The sequence below is a fragment of the Mustela nigripes genome, chromosome 13 (assembly GCF_022355385.1).
Source record: "Mustela nigripes isolate SB6536 chromosome 13, MUSNIG.SB6536, whole genome shotgun sequence".
Classification (NCBI taxonomy): Eukaryota; Metazoa; Chordata; class Mammalia; order Carnivora; family Mustelidae; genus Mustela; species Mustela nigripes.
In genome coordinates this window covers 47,072,036-47,092,229 of record NC_081569.1, presented here as the reverse complement: position 1 = coordinate 47,092,229, position 20,194 = coordinate 47,072,036, and the positions used below count along the sequence as shown (strand labels likewise).

Sequence of the window (20,194 nt, the reverse complement as noted above, 5' to 3'; positions counted from 1 at the left end):
AAAAAAAAAATTACAAATGGGCTGTTATATTAGTTCAACTTTTATTTATTCTGGCTACAATGCAGGTCGATATTCTTTAAACAGCTGAGGGGGGGGAGTTAAGTTTGTTTAAGGTGCTTAAAGGATCACATTCCTCATACAAAATGCTGCTTGTCTGACATGCAGTAAGTATCATCAGTAGCTGCGTCAGGTATGAAGGCTACGGGATGAAGCACTCACACGTGGGACTGATGTGACTACAAGCAGCTACCTATCTGGTGGCCCTTATCCATACCAAACTCAGGGAGTCTGTGGGATAAAGTCATGAAAAGAGACTGCTTCTTCTATTACTTGAAAATCACACAGATGCTTTTTCTTTTACACAAGGCAAACTCTAACAAGCACCAGGAAAACCTGTCATATGATCCCTGCAATTGCTGACAGTATTTTCTTTTCTTTTTTTTTTTTTATTTTTATTTTGAGTAGAGAGACTTAATGATCATTTGGTAAATAAGAACCGTAGTTATGAACCATTAATGACATCAAGGACATTTGCCTTCCCTATAAATAACCATATGCACCTCTCAAATACTGCATTCATTAGCAAGTAATTCAAGCTGTCTCGCCAGTGGAGTTGGTAACAGTCCTAATCTGACATTCCAAAGTAGCTGTATCTCTTGGGAAAACAAGGCTATTACCCACTATCATTTCTGTTTCGGCTTGACATCTGTGGAAATTTCAACACAGGTTACCCCTCCCCCTGTCTCCATAAAACTTTTACATAGCAGCTGATTAATTTTTTGGACAGAAGGAAGGCAAAGCCTTATCTGCTCCCCTCCCATTTCAGCCCAGAACCGGCCCCACTCCCAAGGGGGTCTCAGGCCACACAGTGAGATGCACAGCCCTCCCGTCACAAATCCCACAGCGCCAGGCGGGTGATGCCCAAACCAGGGCTCCAGGCAGCTTAGGAACGGCATGGTTTGTTTTTCAATTTCTGCAGTTCAAAATGTGGCATTCCCATGATGGGCTGCTTCTGAGTGTTTCTAGGAATTCCACATAAAGGAAATTAAGAGAGATTAATACACATTTTTGGATAATGGGCTCTGATATTATCAATGAGCTCAGGATTCCAATGTTCAGTGGATATATCTGTTTTTTCTAACATGGGGTGCTTTGGAAATGAAACATCTGTGGGGTAAAAATAGTTTTTAAAAGCTACAGAATATTAGATAAGTCTTTTAAATAAATAGAAAGTGTTAATAAAATTTTTAAAGTCAGGGCGAAAAAAATCTCTTCCTCACATGTTTTTCTATGGAGTATAAAGACATTATACATGGAGTATGAGACATTTTTATTAAGAGGTAACATATTACACTTAGTCAAAAAGGTGATAAAGCTTGACATTTATATTAAGGAATATTTCTTAGCTTCACTTTAGTGTAATCATCAGATGGATCATGGCGGGGGAGGGGCAGGGGACAGTGCACAAATGTTTTGGTTTGGCAAGGACTCCTGACTGCACCATTGCCAGGCGCCACAGGAAGGAAGGGTTCCGTTTCCCACCACCAAACAGGACTCTAAAGGCGTGATGAAACGGAATTCAGTGGACTAGGGGAAGGCAGGTAGAGGTAGCTGTGAGTAAGTTCCGGAATGTCCCGAAGAGTTTCTGGTTAGTTCTGCCTCTTGCTTTGTGGCGATCATTGCTAGGCTCCCAATTTCCTTCTCTTTCTCTGTGCTAGGGAGAGGCAGAGGGCAGAAGGAGGGCAGTGGAACAATGGGGCCATCCACAGCCTCCTGGGTGCTGCTGAATGGGGAAGAGGCAGGTGGATGCTGTGAAAGGGGGACCCTCCACCTACAGAGGGGGAAAAGGCAGAGGGTTGGCAAAGAAAAATGCGTGTTTCCTCAGGTGTAAAATGACACCGACGGCCCCTTTGACCTGTGGTTCCTCCCAGTTCTTTAATGGTTCAAGTGGGCCTAATGGAACCATGTTTTCATAGTCTTTCAAACATCAAAATTCACTGAAATGGAACACCAGTATTGTGTTTAACACACAACCAAAGATAAAAGTTATTTACTGAAAACCCAATGAATTAATAAACTATGCTGCTTCCACTAAGTGACAGACAGTTTTATGGGTAACTTGAGGTTACATTAATAAAAATAAGCTTCCTATGTCTGTTCAATAGGGACTATAAAATTGTGTTTTTCTTAAAAAAAAAAAAAAGAAATTGGATAGCAACAGTATCTGTGCTCAAAGAAGGAGCCTGAGTCTCAGCAGTTTATTAAAACAGAAAAAAGCCTCTAAAGTACATTTACGACCCTTTGTGTAAATAACGTTTACATAATTTAAACAATTTCTTCAGCTTTGCTGCCCCATCTGCCCAAGGCCCCGAAGTCCCTCCCGTCTCCAGGAGGAAGCAGGGAGAGCCATAAGGTCTCGCGGAGCCTGGGAGTTAATGGCATGTATCATTTACATTGAGGGCATGGCATGTTTGCAAACGGGCTCACCACTGAGTGATGAAATGTACAAATGGCTCGGAGAACTCTCCAACCGGAAGGACGGGCGAATCCTGGGATGGAGGAAAAACAAGTCACCAAAAGTCACAACAATTCCTTCTCTTCCTTTCCATGCGCCACCCCCCCCAACCCCTGCCCAGCTCCCCCAAGGAGCAGGATAAAGATGAATCTATAACAAGGATTCAGCACCATGTGGGAAGGAAAATAAGGCCTCATCCAATTAAAAAGACTGTCTACACCCTCTCCCACATGTTTACGTAAAAATGCCAAATTTAAAGCCACACACATTTTACAATGGTGAGAAACATGAGAGCAAAGAGGGAGGGGAGGTGGAAACAGGACAATGATAGCCACGGGGTAGGAAAGAAGGTACGAAAGTGTAAATGAGAAATTAATGATTATTTAAGTAACACACAAATGGTCTTGTAATTAACAAAGAGCTGTGAAATTATTCTTGTGTTGACCTTTGTTTCTTTTACTGGATTTGCTATTTATTTACACTTTCCTTTTTATTTACATTTATTTGTATATTCAACTGCTCTTAACTGCTTGCTGAAGCATTTGGGTCAGGTTTTTTGGTTGTTTTTGTTTTTTTACTTTAATAGAAAGGCTTTTTACAGGGAAGCTGTGTCCTGAAAAGAATTTTAGTCTATTTGCCAGTCTGGGCAAACTCGTCACATGTGTGAGAAAGGCTGTGAATTAAGGACCCAGTGAAAAACTCCCACCTTGACCACCAAACAGAACTGGGGCGGAGGTGGGAGCCACTTAAAAGAGCAGGAAACAACGAAGCCACAAATGACAACCACTGAGTAACACAGGGAGCAAACCCCATTACCATTTGCAAAGGAAGGCTTTAAGAATTTAGGAGTTTTTCCAAGAATGACAGAGAGCGCCACTGTGTTTATAGTGTAGCGGCTCAGGATGTAATGAAATTACACTGCAGAGTACTTTAACAGTCATCTCATTAGACCTACAGTTGGAACAAGAGAGCCACATAAAGTAGGCAGCTGCAAATGACTCCATTCCCATCTATTCTCATTTGCTATTAAAAATACCTTTCGGCGGCTTTTTTCCTCTCTGACATCCCTACACAAAGTGCCCTGCAAAGTATGATACATGCACCTATTTAAATTAACAAAGGAATGACTTATTTTAATCTCACTGTGCTTTCGAGTGCTTTGGCCATTTGGATGAGCAATATATCATTACATACAACCTTCCAGCGCTGCAGGCAAGAAACTCAGAGCATGCAGCATTTGGTGGGAGCCAAACAATTTCTCTAGCACACAACTGTGTCAAATGCGTGCATGTATTCATTATTGAGAACGAGAGGAAATAGCTTTGATGTAGTGGAAAAAAGAAGATGATAAAAGCACCTCTGCAATATGCGTGTCATTATCAATGGTGGCAGATAGATACAATTGCACAGCCTCCTATGTGATTAGTAAATATACATATAATTGCTGTGGCCAATTATCAGAAAAATGAGATCGGTAATTACAAGACAGAAAATTAACTAGAACTCTTATTAAGGCTTTGTTTCCAATTCAAACAATTGGAAACTGCTGGAAAATACAATTAAATCAAAAGGAACTGAGGGGGTCAAAGCAGCCAAAAAAAAAAAAAAAATAATAATAATAATAAATAGATCCCAAAGAGGTTAAAAGAACCTCTGTGAACGAAATGTGAACGAAATGATCCTTAGATTTTGCCTTTCTGTCCTCTTTGAATTTACTCTATTCATCCAGATCAGGAGAAGGTTAGTAATCATAAACTTAAAATTCTCATCAGTAGAGAAAGGCTTCCGAAAAGAAAGGAAAACAAAGGAAAATGGGAGCGAAATAAAATCTTGCCAAGTTCAAAGGATTACATGCAGGCATTACACAGAGAGGACATGAAAAACAGGGGGCTGATGAAACCGTCCACTCAGAAGAAACAGGCGTGCAACAACATGACAAGTCTTCAATAAAGGTACTATAAAATGGCCACAGAAGTCCCATCGGTTTGAAGAGCAAAAATAAAACATGATATCAATTTCAGCCCGGCCTGTTTTAGGAAAGCCATATATATATCACGGTGCCTGCAAGATTCTACAAGGCACAGTTCAAGAAATGACATTTCGCTGTCTCAGAAACGGTTAGTACAAAAACGGTTCAAAGTCTGAGGTGCAGAAACTATGGACCCCGATCAGGAAGTCAGTCCTCCAAGTCATCATTTCTGAAATTCTTCTGGAGGCTCTGGTCCTGGGAGTGTCTGAGTAGTAGTTGATTTTAAATGCGATGTTTAGGAAGATAAAAGCCTACTGCCTTAATGTGGCTGAATATTTACTAAGATGGTTAAAATTCTCGACTGGTTTTCTACAAAGATCCTGATATAAAACATGATGCTAATGTGGGCCTCATTTCAAAGTATGATACCAAGAGTAAATTAATGAATTATAGACCAGGCAACTTGATGAAGATGTCATTTTAACATGGATGAGAAACAAAACGAGGCAATGTGACATCTTTGCATGGGTAGTTAATTTTATTTAAGACCTGATATTGTAGCCTGTTAAGTTCCTCATAATATAAAACTAAGGAACACTGGGTGGTACCCATGAATAATTTATTTCACTTGTGAAAATGCCACCCCAAGTCGACTTTACAGAACCGCAGAGAGCGGAGTCTCATCTCAGGGGTGCCTGGAAAGAATCACTCATCAGAGATGCGGGGGGAAATTCTAATCTCACATGCATAATGCCAGATATTTCTTTTCCTTTTAAAAGCTGTGTCCTCTTGCATACCTCCAAGGAGAATTTTCTGAGATACAGAAGACTGACTGGCGGGGGGTTGGGGGGTGAGGGGGGGGCGTGTGTGGGGGTGTGGTCAGAATGTCACGCACAAACATGGGGGGGCAGAGGGGTGAGCAGAGGAGTCCTCTGAGAGTCTCCTACTCCACACAAGCACGAAGGCTGCTAACACTCCGGAGGAAAGCAAATAAAGAGACTTGATGGTGTTCACCACACTGGGAGGATTTTTAGAGTATACTTTTCTCATTTTTATGCAAGTAAAACCAGAAGTTTGTTTAGAAGAGCATTGCAGGACACCTCCAAGAATCTGTCTGTTTCAAGCTGGAATTCAAATCTGCGCCAAGGAGGGAGGGAGAGAGGGAGGGAGGATCAGAGTGGAGCTGTCCCAGTTTCCCCACAGCTCCCAGGCAGGGGCAGCAACCAGTCACCACTGGGTTAGAAAGAGCCTGAGAACCCTGCCCAGGGGTTCAGGGGTCTAGTCAAGTCCTTGCTACTACGCATCAAAAACATGCTCTGTGAAACCTGGGTTCAGGGAAGATGAACGAATACATTTCAAAAACACAAACAGGAGCTGGAGAAGCAGTTACAGTAACAACTCTCAGGACTGGCTGAAACCAACTCTTAATGGTTAATAAAAGTCACTCTCCTTAAGACCCCAGGTGCTATACATCACCTTAAGGGCTTTTCTGGGGGAGGCTTTTCTGTTGAACTTCTAAGCACAGAGGTATGGAATGAAACTGTGGATAAAACCTTACCCAGAAGCCTCAACCTGAGATTCTAGTCCCCTATCAACTCTACAGTCCTGCTACAGGGACACAAGCTGGATCTTGTTATGGGGCCAGCAACTGTTATGTAAAAACAGCGGCCATCAACCATTTCAGTAAGCAGTTCTGGTCCTCAAGGAGGACAGTCTCCAAGTCTCAGAGGTTTCAGTAACTACCTGGTCAGCCCCTTGTGCTAAACAACTAGAACACAAGCACGTGTCATGCTAAGGAACAGCGAAGGACAATGGGAAAAAAGTTTGAGTGATGCCTTTGCCTTGTGAATAATGAACAGTTCAGGAAGGTCAACCCATTACAACTGAAACTGTTTAATTATTAATTATGCACAATCTATGAGCAAAAGGACAAGTTCAGAATGTTTAATGTATGCTAACTTCAACTGGACTCTCTCTGGGTATTTTGTTATTAGCACTTGTCAGCAAGGTACTCAGGCATAAAAAAGAGCAAGCAGCAGAAAATTTGTGTGTGTGTGTGTGTGTGTGTGTGTGTGTGTGTGTGTGTATACCTACATACTCAAAGAGTAGGGGAGGAGGGGGAAGGAGGGCTGACTCCAGTCACTGGGGCTGCTAGTTCACTTGCAGACTAACTATGCCTGTAAGCACAGCTTGTGACCTTGAGAGCAGGCAGATAGGTTGGGTACTCCAAATACAGAAAATAGAGATGAGGCAAATGCTTTCAAAATCACTTATTTAAAAGAGAGATCATTATCAAAAGCATAGTTTTGTTTTGTTTTAAACTATGTTTCTTGGCTTCGGAAAGATCCAGGACAATGTTTGTGCATGTATGCCTGCCCACATGTGTGTGCACATGCGTGAGTGCCTGGAAAATGGGTAGAATCTGAATTCAGTGAATTGTATCAATGTCAATTTCCTGGTTGTGAAAACTGTACTATACTTATAAGCTATTAACACTGGGGGAAACTGAGTGAACGGTAAACAGGCTCTCTCCCTCTTATTATTTTTTTTAAAAATTATTATTATTATTTTAGAGAGGGGGAGGGAAGGGACAGAGGGAGAAGGAAAGAATCTTAAGCAAGCTTTACGCCCAGTGTGGAGCCTGATGTGGGACTTGATCTCACGATCCTGAGATAATGACCTGAGCCAAAATCAAGAGTCGGACATGTAACAGACTGAGCCACCCAGGTGCCCCTTTCCATACTATTTCTTACAACTGCATATGAATCTCAAATGATGTTGAAATGGAAAATTTAAAAAGAAAAAGGTAAGGAGCTATTTTAAAAAACTCTGATGAGGTCCAGATTCCTGGCAGAGCTTAGTTTTGTATAAGTGGAAAGGCTGGCCAACTACTCAATGGAAAAAAGTTTAAAGAACTCAGCTTGAAAAAATATACCTGCATATTTAATTTCTGCCTTTAATCCATAATTATAAATAATAATGAAACCTGAGAAGGATATGGTAGTTAATTCAAACATTGACAGGGCATAGACATAAAATACTATGTAATAAAAATGGATAGTCATTCATTATTTATTGGTTCTTTCATTCAGTAATTTTCTTTCTTTTTTTTTTTTAAGGTTTTTATTTATTTATTTGACAGACAGAGATCACAAGTAGGCAGAGAGGCAGGCAGAGAGAGGAGGAAGCAGGTTCCTTGCTGAGCAGAAAGCCCGATGCGGGCCTCGATCCCAGGACCCTGAGATCATGACCTGAGCCGAAGGCAGAGGCTTTAACCCACTGAGCCACCCAGGCGCCCCATTCAGTAATCTTCTGGACCACCTACTGTGTCAAAGGCACTAAGCCTGGCATTGTGGGGGTGACTGATATTTAACCCATAACCTTAAAGAATTTGTGTACTATTTGGGGGAAAAGATGTATACCCCTAATAAACAGCGCTGCAAGGTGGAGGAAATAGCTAAGTAAGAGCTGAGCATTTGGGTTGTACTGGGGGGCACTAAGTCTGGCCGGTACCCATGAGTTCATAAAGAAGAGTGACAGAGAACAGAGTATGGCGTCTGGAGGGCTGTACGAGACTGTCTCTGCCCTCCCACCTTCTTCCTTCCTCACTTCCAAAGAGCACCTGGGGTGGGCGCAGGAGGACGGGGAGCCACCTTGAGCGTTTTCATCTATGTTCTGTCCCCTTCTCTTCATGCAAAATAGAAATTCCTTCAAACCAAGATTTTATACTTGCTAGCAGTCAAAGAAGGAAGACAGAAGAAAGGCAACTTCTCAAAACTCTCAAGGCGTTGGCCACACTGTCAAATTCTAAAGGTCAGTTGTGATGTGGTTAGATTAAACCAGCCTGGCAAGTTACACAGAATATGGCAAGCCTTCTAACATTTTTTAATAGCTTATTTTCAGATTTCATGGTGTCAAGCCATCAAGTCATCAGGTAGTTAAAGTCAGAGAACCATCTCAAGTCTGATCAATATTGAGTTAGTGTACTAACATTAAAAAAAAAAATAAATTTGTAATTTAAGCCTAATGTTCCCTTCGCCCAGCCCAACGATTTGTCTCTATGCCCTGGGATTCACACTAATTGCCACAGCTCTTTTAGATTGCTCCACTCCTGTCCACAGTGTTGGATCAAAGTTCGTTTGCAATTCCAGTGGCTTCATTTCAGGCAGAAAGCATTTTGCCTTGTTAGACCCCAAATCGGTTTTTGATTCTCCACTGTCCACTACCTTAAAATGACACTTTTGTGAGCAACTGCAGAATCCATAAGACAAATCTCCTTTTGACTAAGGAGGAAACCTGGTTTGTTTGGACAAAAGAAAGAAAAAAAACCACACAAAAACCTGTGCCATCTCCTTTAAAGACCTCCACAGAAATGAATGTATAAACTAAAAATCTAACTGTCTGAAGTGTAGTCCAATGGTAGACTCTGGGAAATTAGCTCAGTGCTAATATTTTGAAGGTTCTCCGTGTTTCTAACTGGCAGCTGCTGCTCTGACGGACTGTAGGGGGGGAGGGTAGGGTGGGTGAGGAGAAGGCAGGCACATCCTGAAAGAGAGACAAAGGTGGGAACGAGAGGGACAGGGGCTCTAGGTCAGCCAGAGAATGAGACAATAGTCCAGCGTAAGACATACATGCACATAATTACACGTAGGAGTCGTACAAATTCAGACAGTGCTTATTAAATCGCTCACTTAAAAATGTGGCCACTCTGTGAGGAAACAACCGGTAATTTGACATTATCTATATTTTTGATTTCACAATGTGAACACAACTGACCGAATCTCTGGGGTGTGAGGAGGGACAACAGTGGGAATGAGGCTATGCCTTTAGGAAGGCTTGCAGATGGACGTCATCAGCAAAGAAAGCCTCTGACACCCCCCCCCCCACCTTAGCTGGAGAAGAAAGCCCTTCTTCTACTCATCCCACTCCACATCAGGCCGTGAGCAGAGAAAGTAAAAGACAATTCATTTCCACACTGGGTCACTCCATGCTCTGGGTTGCCAGATGTGACAAATTACATGTGTGGGCATTTTGGTGTGAAGCTCTATCCACTGGGTGTGGGCTGACAGTAGCAGCTCATTTAACTTGCCTCAGAAGGACATGGAACCAGGGGCAAAAGCCCTGAATTTCTGCCACTGAAACACCCACCTGACCTATAAACCCTTAAATCAAGGGAGAACCAGCTGTTAGCCAAATGAACATCACAACCAGATGGCTTATAAAAAAAAAAAAAAAACCACAAAATATAAATGAACAGGTCTAAAGGAATCTGTCTGTAGGTAATTGGGAGGTGAGATTATGAAGCTCTTTCCTGTTTTTTTTTCCCCCTAAACATGTTGTAGAAGTTTTTCAGTACCAAGATAAAAGAGAAGAGGAAAAAAAACCTTTGTCATTAATATCAAAATTAATCCATCATTTAGTCTTTAATTTTTGGTCATTTAAAAGACTAATATTTACTTAGACATTTTTCTGAACCTATGGCAATGACCTTGGTGTTTTATTAAATTCCTTGAAAAGAGGTAGAGAACCGGAACATGGATTAATCTTTGAAACCATATTTACAGTTGCTTTCTCTCTGAAGCTAAAGGACAGCCCGTTTTTTTCTCTTTTTATTTTAGGTCACTTGTTGGTCATAGGCTATAGGTCACAGTATGATTTAGAGGTGTCCCTATGAACAGTACACACACACACTCACTGACATTCACATATACCTCCCTTTTTCATGGTGTGGGCAGAACAGCAAAAACATGCCTGTCTCATACCAAAGGGACTGCATTTACAAAAGTAAAACCTGTTATTGTCCTCTCTGGAGCCTCCCAATGCATTTCCATTGCTTTTCCATAAAACACTGCTGCAAATAATCAAGCATGACCATTGACATCCACAAGATTGAGTTTTAGGAACCATTAAATGAGCTCACCCTCGTGGGAAGCCTCCTGCTCACGCTGGTCTAAAGGTAATTATTCAGCAATTCCTACCTGTGGTTTTACCTTGTCCCTATATGGTGTTTGAATTTCATACGCTGGTAAGGTCAATTTTTTTTCCTCAGGAAAAGTCCAGCTACACGTTTGATCCAGGACTTAAATTGTAATGTTAAAGTACAGACTTCACCAGGTTCTATGTGCATAAGCGCTGATTAAAAGCCACCTGAGATTAACGGGAGACCATAACTATATTCAACAAAAACAAAAGAGGAAAAAAACTCAGGGAGTATAATAACCCTCAACAGATTCTGAAATGAAAGGAATGACTCCTCCTCTTTTCATAGGTAAGGGGTTAACGCAGAGATATCTGAACTACATGCACGTACCGTTCAAGGGCAAGAACCTGGCAGGTCCGTGTCCTGAAAAACCAACAAGCCATAACACTCACTATCAAGTCAGACTCCAAGAACTCACTGAAATCCAAAGACCACATCGTCACACTGTATGTCCTCCTGATGTTCACTCGACTGTTAGTTAAAATAATTACCGCCATTTGCCACCTGCACCGCAAGCTACGGAGAAGGGGGAAAAGCAGAACTTGCCGGGGCCGCACAGTGCAGGAAGGCGGGTGGTGTTTGCTTACCTATTTTTATAAACGAATGCAAAGGCGACGTGAGCTGTGACTCAAAGGCTGAAAATTATATGTGAAATTGTGCTCTACCTGGTTCCAAACAATAAACTCGGAGAGAAGGGAATTTAAAGCTGGGTAAAGAAGATAGCGCATCAGTTTAAAATTAGCCAACATGAGAGGAACAAAGAGAGGGAGCCAGGGAGGGAAGAAGGGGGAGGAAGTGGAAAAAAAAAAAAAGAGAACTACATACTGTGAAATGAACAAGTTCAGTTAGAATGTTCATCAGGATTTGGAAAATCATAATGCCATCTGCTACTCTGGACCTCAGAACATCAGGGATCTCGTGGGCCCAGACGCTTCCATTTCCAGGAGGAAGGAAGGAACTTACACTCCCTGGAACACTGCCTCCATTCTGGAATGGAGGCAACACCCCAGCCGACCGGTTTGGAATCTCTTTGAGAACATTTGCACTGTTCACATACGCATTTCCCCTGGTTTAGGGAAAATGAACGGCAGGCAAAATGATTACAGCAACTCGGCAGTGAGACCGAGTGGTGCCCCAGCCTGAGCTGCTGGGTAGCTGACCCTGGCATCCAGCTTGGGCTCAGGGTGTGTAGGTCCCATCATGGTGGATTAAATGAGCATTGTCCTACAGCTGGATAAGACTTCACAATAGAGCAACACATGTTAAATGACAGCAGCCAAAATTGGCCCCACCAGGCAACTGCCCATTCACAGAATGCTATTCATAGGCCTCACCACCAAGAAATTAATTCATTAATAATACATCAGCCTTCGTGGACAATTCAAAGAAAGCAACACAAAGCTACTTGTTCAATGACTGCCTAACGATGCAAAATTTTTCCTGGTTTAAAAAACCCAAACAAACAAAACCCAAATCTAACTGACTTATTGAAATCTAAATCATAGGGATGTTTATGCTAATATTTTGGTTAGTAAAAAAAGAAACGGAGGAAGTCTATCTACTGAATTCATTCAGTGCCACGAGGAAATAATAAAAAAATACAGATTTTTCTTCAGCATTAGCTAGCTAACAACAACTGAATTTATGTATCTGTGTATTTAAAAATTATCTTTTTTCCATTTAAATGACTTTGTACATCCTTCAGGATGTACAGGAAAAATTTTGCTTTTAACTTATTTCTTCTGTTACATTTTTTAAACTTTCTTTCTCCTCCCTCCCGACAACTCATAAATATGAATTAAATATAATTATAAATGAACAGAACATTAACTTTTGGATTACTGCTGTGTTTTGGTAGAATGTTAATGTCATTTCTAAAGAAACAGTTATTACCAATAGAAAAAGTAATTACTAAAGGAATCATGGCCTTAATGTTAACCTATTTTCAATCTTCAAACCAGCCAAATTGCATTAATTTAAACATACTGAACTTTTCAAAGGAGGTATTAGATTTCCAAAGGTTGCCCTACATAAAAGAGGAGTATCGGTTTCCAGGGTCCCAATTAAATATTCCCAACACTATGGGACACAGGTCTAGCTCACAGTATCACTGGAGGACAAGACTATTGTGTATCCACTTGTATTAACTTACCAAGCTTCTAATGCCTCGGTCACTAACTCATACAAGTTCTAAGCATCATGGAATTGCGTATCAACAGCCATGTACCTGAATTGTTACAGTGGTCGCCACTGCGGTCAGAAGCTCGGGCCTGCCCGGGTCATCAGAGAGCTCAGGCCAGGGAGTCTTGTCTAAGGGTAAACTGCCTGCAGTTTTTTATCATGAAAAGAACCGGCCAGCCTTTGGATGCTGGGAGCAGGAGACAAGGACATGTTCCTTTTACTTTTTGCTAACTTCAGAAGCCAGAATTACGGCAAAGTCCCCCAGGCAAAAGAATAATAAAAAAAGAATGGATATTATTTCCTCTGGGGTTGGTTAATACCGCTTTTTGAATTCCAGGGAGGTTTCTTTAGGCAACCATTTTCACCCCCACCAGAAACCCCCAGAGAGCACCTGCTTTGTTCATGGCCCAGAAGCTTCTCACTTAGTCAGCCCCCAGCAACCTGTCTGGGAATGAGTGATTCTGCAAGAATAATTTTTTTTTAAAAACAACAGAGGGTTTAAGAGCCAAATCTTTTGTATATATAAATCTTTCTAAAAGGAGTCAAGCTCCTTCCTGCCGATTTAAGCAGATATGCAGAATAGAATTCAATTTTTTCTTAAAGTCCTGGAGTCATTCTTACAGACAGCGACACTGAACTGTGTTGCAATACCTTCATGCCCTGGGGGCACGTCTGCAATGCTTTCTAAGTTGTTTTCTCTTACAGCTTTTAAAATAATCTCTCCTTCTGATGCTGGGATGTTCAGCTGTCACTTTTTTGCTTCCATCAAGGTCAGTCATAGGGGAGTAAGTGGAAAGAGCCATATCCTTTGACTGCCACTCAGTTTCCTCATCTGTAAAATGGGGTGTTACGGGAAAGCAACATGTTTCCTTGGGGAAATGTCTTGTAAATCGTAAAAGTAAAGCCTAGACTTCTGAATTTTAATAAAGTACAATGTAAATTAGCTAAGTATCTTCTCATAATATACTTTCCCTTACTTTTTTTTTGGATTTGTTTTTCTGCAGTGTTGAAAAAACAAGTAGTAAGCTCTTATAATTATGCATATATTCAACAAATATTTCATTCAACAAATATTTTTAAGTGACCACTAGTTGTGAGGTGCAGCATGAAGGCAGAAATGAAAAGCCTAACTTCAAGTTCTAGCTGGTAAACTACGTATAATTGGGGCTGAAGCAGGAAAATAGTACAGTTTTTAAAAAAGATTTTATTTATTTGTCAGAGAGTAAGAGAGGGAACACAAGGAGGGGGAGTAGCAGGCAGAGGGGAGAAGTGGCTCCCTGCTGAGCAAGGAACCCAATGTAGGGCTTGATCTCAGGACCCTGGGATCATGACCTGAGCTGAAGGCAGACACTTAACTGACTGAGCCACCCAGGTGTCCCTAATAACACAGTTTTTTTTTTTTTTTTTAAAGATTTTATTTATTTATTTGACAGACAGAGATCACAAGTAGGCAGAGAGAGAGGAGGAAGCAGGCTCCCTGCTGAGCAGAGAGCCCAGTGCGGAGCTCGGACCTGAGCCGAAGGCAGAAGCTTTAACCCGCTGAGCCACCCAGGCGCCCCTAATAACACAGTTTTAAATGAGGTGTGCAGTACCATCCTATGAACAGAATGCTAATCTGTAAACATGCCCTTCCCTCTGTGGGACCCATGCCAGCGAGGGCCTGACTGCCCAAGCCATGTGTTTCATCTCTGACCCCTGCTCTCTACTCTCCCCTACATCCAACTGTTCACCTAAGGCAGTTTATTTTGTCTCCTAAATACTCTTCAAACGTGCTTAGGCTAATTAAAAGCCCTCGGAATCTGATCAGAACTATAGCTTCCTAACTGCCCTTCCCAAATATCTTCACAACCCTGTCAGTGATTTCTCTGAAACAGAAATCTGGTTCTGTTGATCCCATTTAAAACTTTCAGGGCCCTCCCCCGGTAAAGGCCTTCAGGCACAGCACATAAAGATTCCCTGAAATATGGCCCTTGGCTCATCTCTTGATACTTTGCCAAGCACTGCAGCCCTGCTGAACTCCGTTGGGGCTTCTGCATCCGAGACTAACTCCTAACTGGCGCTTTGGGGTCCCATTCTCTGTAGAGACCTCTGGGACATTATCATCTCCTCTATCATCAGCTCTCTTGTCTGCATTTCCCAGCACCTGGTTACACTGTTATTAGAGGAGTTAGATAGCTGCAAATATCATTAAAAACCTTATCATAAAAATCCTATTTATGTGAGTGGTTAAAATGAGAATCAGTGTGGTCCTCTGAGAGCTCAGAGGATCAAATCTCATACCACTTACCTACATCCAATTTAGTTTAAAGTGATCTGTTTATATATGACTGTTTACTGGTCTGCCTTGTGGACTAGAGCACAAACATTTTAATGGTGACAACTGCATTCCTATCCCCAATACCTAGTTCTAGGATTAATACAGGTTTACAGAATGATTGTTTGGGATAAAATCAATGGTTTTCATACTATAATCTATAGAACTTTGAGAACTTTTATGAGTGTGCCAAGGGTGGGGTAGACATAGGGTCGAGGTCTAAGTCTTCCACCCTCTGAGAAAATTAAAATGGCTTCAAAGTCTAAAAAAATAAATTTAACACTGTTGTGTGCCAAAGAAGAACAAGAAAGTGAAAAGAAAATCCATTGGATGGGGGGAGATATTCAGCTTCTTATACCTAGAATATATAAAGAACTGTTACAACTCAATAATGAGAAAAATAGCCCAATTCAAAAATGGACAGTGGAATTAAACACACCTTTCTCCAAAGAAGATATTCAATAGCTCATCAACACATGAATATATGTTCAACATCTTTAATTACAATGGAAATGGAAATCACAACCACAGTGAGAGACTACTTCCCATCCACCAGGATGACTATAATTAAAAAGAACCCCAGGGACGCCTGGGTGGCTCAGTGGGTTAAGCTGCTGCCTTCGGCTCAGGTCATGATCTCAGGATCCTGGGATCAAGCCCCACATTGGGCTCTCTGCTCAGCAGGGAGCCTGCTTCCTCCTCTCTCTCTGCCTGCCTCTCTGCCTGCTTGTGATCTCTCTCTGTCAAATAAATAAATAAAATCTTTAAAAAAAAAAAAAAAGAACCCCAGAAAACAGCAAGTGCTGGCAAGGATGTGGAGAAATCTGAACCCTCATGGTGGGTTGGTGGGAATGAACATAGTACAGTTGTTAGGAAATACAGTTTGGAAATTCATCAAAAAATTAAACAGAATTTTCTTTTCTTTTTTTTTTTTAAACAGAATTTTCATATGACCCAGCGATTCTACTCCTAGGTATATATATGAGAGGGCTGAGAACATATGTCCATGTAAAAACTTGCACATGGATGTTCATAACATCATTATTCATAATAGCCAAAAAGCAGAAACAGCCCAATGTTCATCAACTGATAAAATAAACAGAATGTGGTATATCCATACAATGGAACATTACTTGGTCATAAATAGGAACAAAATACTGACAAATGACTACAACATGGAAGTACTCTGAAAACATTATATTAAATGAAAGAAACCAAACTTACAAAAACCAGATATTACATGGTCCAATTTATATGAAATGTTCACAATGGGGAAATCCATTGGGATAGAAAGCAGATTAATTAGTGGTTGCCAGGGATTAGAAGGGACAGAGGAATTATGAGTGACTGCTAACAGGTACCGGGGTTCTTCTGGAGTGATGGAAATGTTCTGGAACTGAGGTGTGTACTTTAAAAGGGAGAATTTTATGTTATGTAAATTATTATTTCAATAAAAAATTTTTCAAAGAAGGAAAGATAGAAATAAGTTTCTCTGGGCTGGCCTCTGTTCTTAGCTGCTGTGTTATAGGACAAAGGCCCTTTTCTGCTAGATAGGATGGACCTCAGTAGAAGAAAAGACAAACCTAGACCACATTCTGGTTTGTGTAGGACTAGCCCTGCCAGAAAAATGTGTGTTTTTTTGTTTTGTTTTGTTTTGTTTTTAAGTTTACTCCAAGGAGCATTTACTGAGACCCTGGTTGGGCCATTATCTCTACCAGGCGTTGGGATAAATTCCTGTGCTGGGTGACTTCATGATCCAGTGGAAGACCAATTCATGAACTAAATTTGATTCCGTATGGAAAAAGCTGTAATAAAGCTGCCTAGCATTGGGCAGGAGCGCAGCAGGATAGAAGAGTGGGAAGGTAAGAGAGACAGCTTCAAAGAGGAGATGGCATTTGAGCTGGGCTTTGGAGGATGCTTAGGGCATGGACCAAGTGAAAAGGAAGAGGAGGTCATTCCAAGCAGGGGGGTGAGCACCACCACAGGTGTGAAAGTGAGGAACAACTCTCAAGTCACTGGCTAACCCAAAGGGAGGCTGAAAAAAAATATTGTGAGAGTCTCAAATGCCGTGCTAAGAAGTTTAGCTATTATCACTGGAAGCTTTGAGAGGCTGAGATCTGTATTTCTAAAAAGGCAACTCCGTGGAGGTGAAGTGGTAGGAAAGAAAAGGCAGAGAGAAAAGCTTAGAAGCTTTTTAATAACGTGCTTTCAAAAGCAGACTCTTCCCTCCTTTCCTTCCCCTTTTCCTGGTCCTCAATCTTCTCATCCCCTTCTTCACGTGTCACCCTCTGCTAGAACAGAGATGTTAGCTGCCCCTTGATTTGCCCGGTTCCTGTCCAAGTGCCCAGCTGTGTGATCAACCTCCACCCTCTTCCACCAATGGGCACTGGCAATCAAATGCTGTTTTCTTCTTTTAGCAAAGGACATGTTTGCTGGCATTTCTAGAAACTATTAGAGGAACCTCATCTAAGTGAAGAGTTCTTGTGAATTCAGGTGTTTGGTGGTGTGGATGACTGTCCCCATTCATAAGGACTCTTTTTAATGTCACTATAATGATGTGCATATACCAGTCAGCAGCTAAGTAAAGAGTGGAGGCTCTCATGTCTTCATTAAAATTTGTGGTTAAATAGTTTTAAGACTTCACTGAAGGCAAAGACTTCTTATAAGTGGAAATTTGTAATGATGGGCTATTATTATTATTATTATTATCATTACTATTGCCAACAGTCTGTTCCCATCTTAAGCTTTATTTTACTCATCATGGACAAGCACACAGGAACACCCCTGCCACCCCAACTTCCTCCAGTTCTTGCCTATCATTCTTCTGCCTACTTTGTTTCCATCTTCCTTCCCCCATCCCCACTGTGGCCTTCTTGTCCAGCCCCCTTTCCTAGCCACAGACCTTACAGGGAAAGACAACCCCTTCCCTACTTCCCACCCTGAGGCACAAAAGCCTCCTTTTCAGAGCTGCAGTTTGCTACCACTCTATCTATCGGCCTGGAACCCTGGCATTGTTGCAGTGATTCTACTTTCTTGATGGTGTCCTTTGACACACAAACATTTTATATTTCGATAAAGTACAATTTTTTTCCTTGCTTATGCTATCGGGTGTCCTAGCTAAGAAACTGTGACCTAAATCACGGTCATGAAGATTTACATTTATGTTTCCTTTTAGGAGTTTCACAACTTTAGCTCTTACATTTAGGTCTTTGAACTCTTTTGAATTAATTTTTATGTATGATGTGATCGGTAGGGGTCCAAATTCATGCTTTTGCATGTGGCTGTCCAACTGTCCCAGCATCATTTGTTGAAAAAAATGATTCTTTTACCATTGAATGGTCTTGGCATCCTCGTTGGAAAACAATTGAACATGGATATGTGGGTTTATCTCTGGACTCTCAATTCTATTCCATATGTCTGTCCTTATGCCAGCACCATACTATCTTGATTATGGCAATTTTGGAGTGTTGAAGTCAGGAACCATGAATCCTCCAACTCTCTTTTTTCCCCCAAGGCTGTTTTGTTCCCAAGTTCCTTGCATTTCCCTATGCATTCTGGGATCAGTCCATCCATTTCTGCAAGAGCCCACTGGGATTCTGACGGAGACGGCACTGAATCTGTACATCAATTTGGGGAGTAATGCCACCTTAAGAATATTAAGTCTTCTATTCCCTGAACATGGGATGTCTTTCCATTTATTCAGGTCTTAAATTTATTTCAATAGTGTTTTGTAGTTTTCCCCTTTTGTTAAATATCTTCTTAAGTCTTTTATTCTCTTTGATTCTTTTGATAACTTGAACTATCTTAATTTCATTTTGAATTACAAGTGTATAGAAATACAACTGATTTTTGGGGCACCTGGGTGGCTGAGTTAGTTGAGCATCTGACTCTTGGTTTCAGCTCAAGTCATGAGCTCATGGGTCATGAGATCAAGCCCAGCACTGGGTTCCACACTCAGGAGGGATTCTGCTTGAAGATTCTCTCCTTCTGCCCCCACTCATGGGCATACATGTGTGCTTTCTCTAAAATAAATAAATCTAAAGAAAAAGAAATACAATTGATTTTTGTGTGTTCTTGTATCCTACAACCCTGTTGAACTCATTTATCAAAAATTTCTTGTGTGTATTTTCCAGTGTTTTATATATCATGTCATCTATAATATAGTTTTGCTTCTTCCTTTTCAACCTGGATGCCTTTTTACTTGACTAATTTTCCTGTGTAGAGTCTCTATACAAAGTCAAGTAGAAGTAGTGAGAGTGAATATCTTTGTCTTTTCCTGAGTTTAGTTGGGGGAAAGCTCTTTTAGTCTTTACCATGAAGTATGATGTTAGCTCTGAGGCTTTAGTAGATGTTCCTTATCAGGGTGTCGAAGTCCCCTTCTCTTCCAACTCTGTTGAGTGTTGTTGTTGTTGTTTTTTTTTAATCAAGAAAGGGTGGTAGATTTTTGTTAAATGCTTTTTTTACATCTACTGAAATGGCCATGGGATTTCGCTTTCTATTCTGCAATATGGTGTATTATGTTGACCAATTTTCACTCGGCCAAACTTGGATTTCTGGGATAAATCCCACTTGATCAATATGTGTAATTTTATATGCTGCTTGATTCAGTTTGCTGGTATTTTCTTGAGCATTTTTGAATCTATACTGATAAGAGAAACTGGTCCATAGTTTTCTTGTGAAGTCTGTTTGGCTTTGGTATAGGGATATTACTGGCCTCCTAGAAGAAGTTAGGAAATAATTCCCTTCTCTTCTCTTTTTTGGAAGAGTTTGAGAAGGACTGGTGTTAAATCTTCTTTAAACATTTGGCACAATGTTTCCACCCATGAAATCCTATGGTCCTGGGCTTCCCTGTGTGGGAAGTTCTAAAAAATTGTGTTTACTTGTTACCAGTCTACTCTGATTCTGTATTTCGTCCTGAGTCAATACTGGTAGTATTGTGTTTTCCTAGGAATTTGTCCACATCATCCAGGTTATTCAATTTGCTGGCATATGATTCATGTCATTTTCTTATATTCCTTTCTAATTCTGTAAGGTTGGCAGTAAGGAGCCTGCTTTCATTCCTGATTTCAGACATTTGAGTCTTCTCTCTCTCTCTATTTGGTCAGTCTAGCTAAAGGTTTGTCAATTTTGCTGATCTTTTCAAAGTACCTACTTTTGGTTTCATTGACTCTCTCTCTTGTTTTTCTATTCTCTGTTCTGTTTATTTCCACTCTAATTTTATTATTGCCTTCCTTC

The 20,194-nt window shown here is 41.0% G+C and overlaps 1 protein-coding gene across 3 annotated transcripts in view; it reads right to left on the bottom strand.

The window, feature by feature from the left end:
• Positions 1-20,194, bottom strand: part of MAP2K5 (mitogen-activated protein kinase kinase 5) — a 266,485-nt gene that overhangs the window by 39,086 nt on the left and 207,205 nt on the right. For all 3 annotated transcript variants that reach the window (XM_059372347.1, XM_059372348.1, XM_059372346.1), the window contains one exon: positions 2,488-2,549. In XM_059372347.1, coding sequence (XP_059228330.1) covers positions 2,488-2,549 — 62 coding nt within the window. The remainder of the gene's footprint in view (positions 1-2,487; positions 2,550-20,194) is intronic.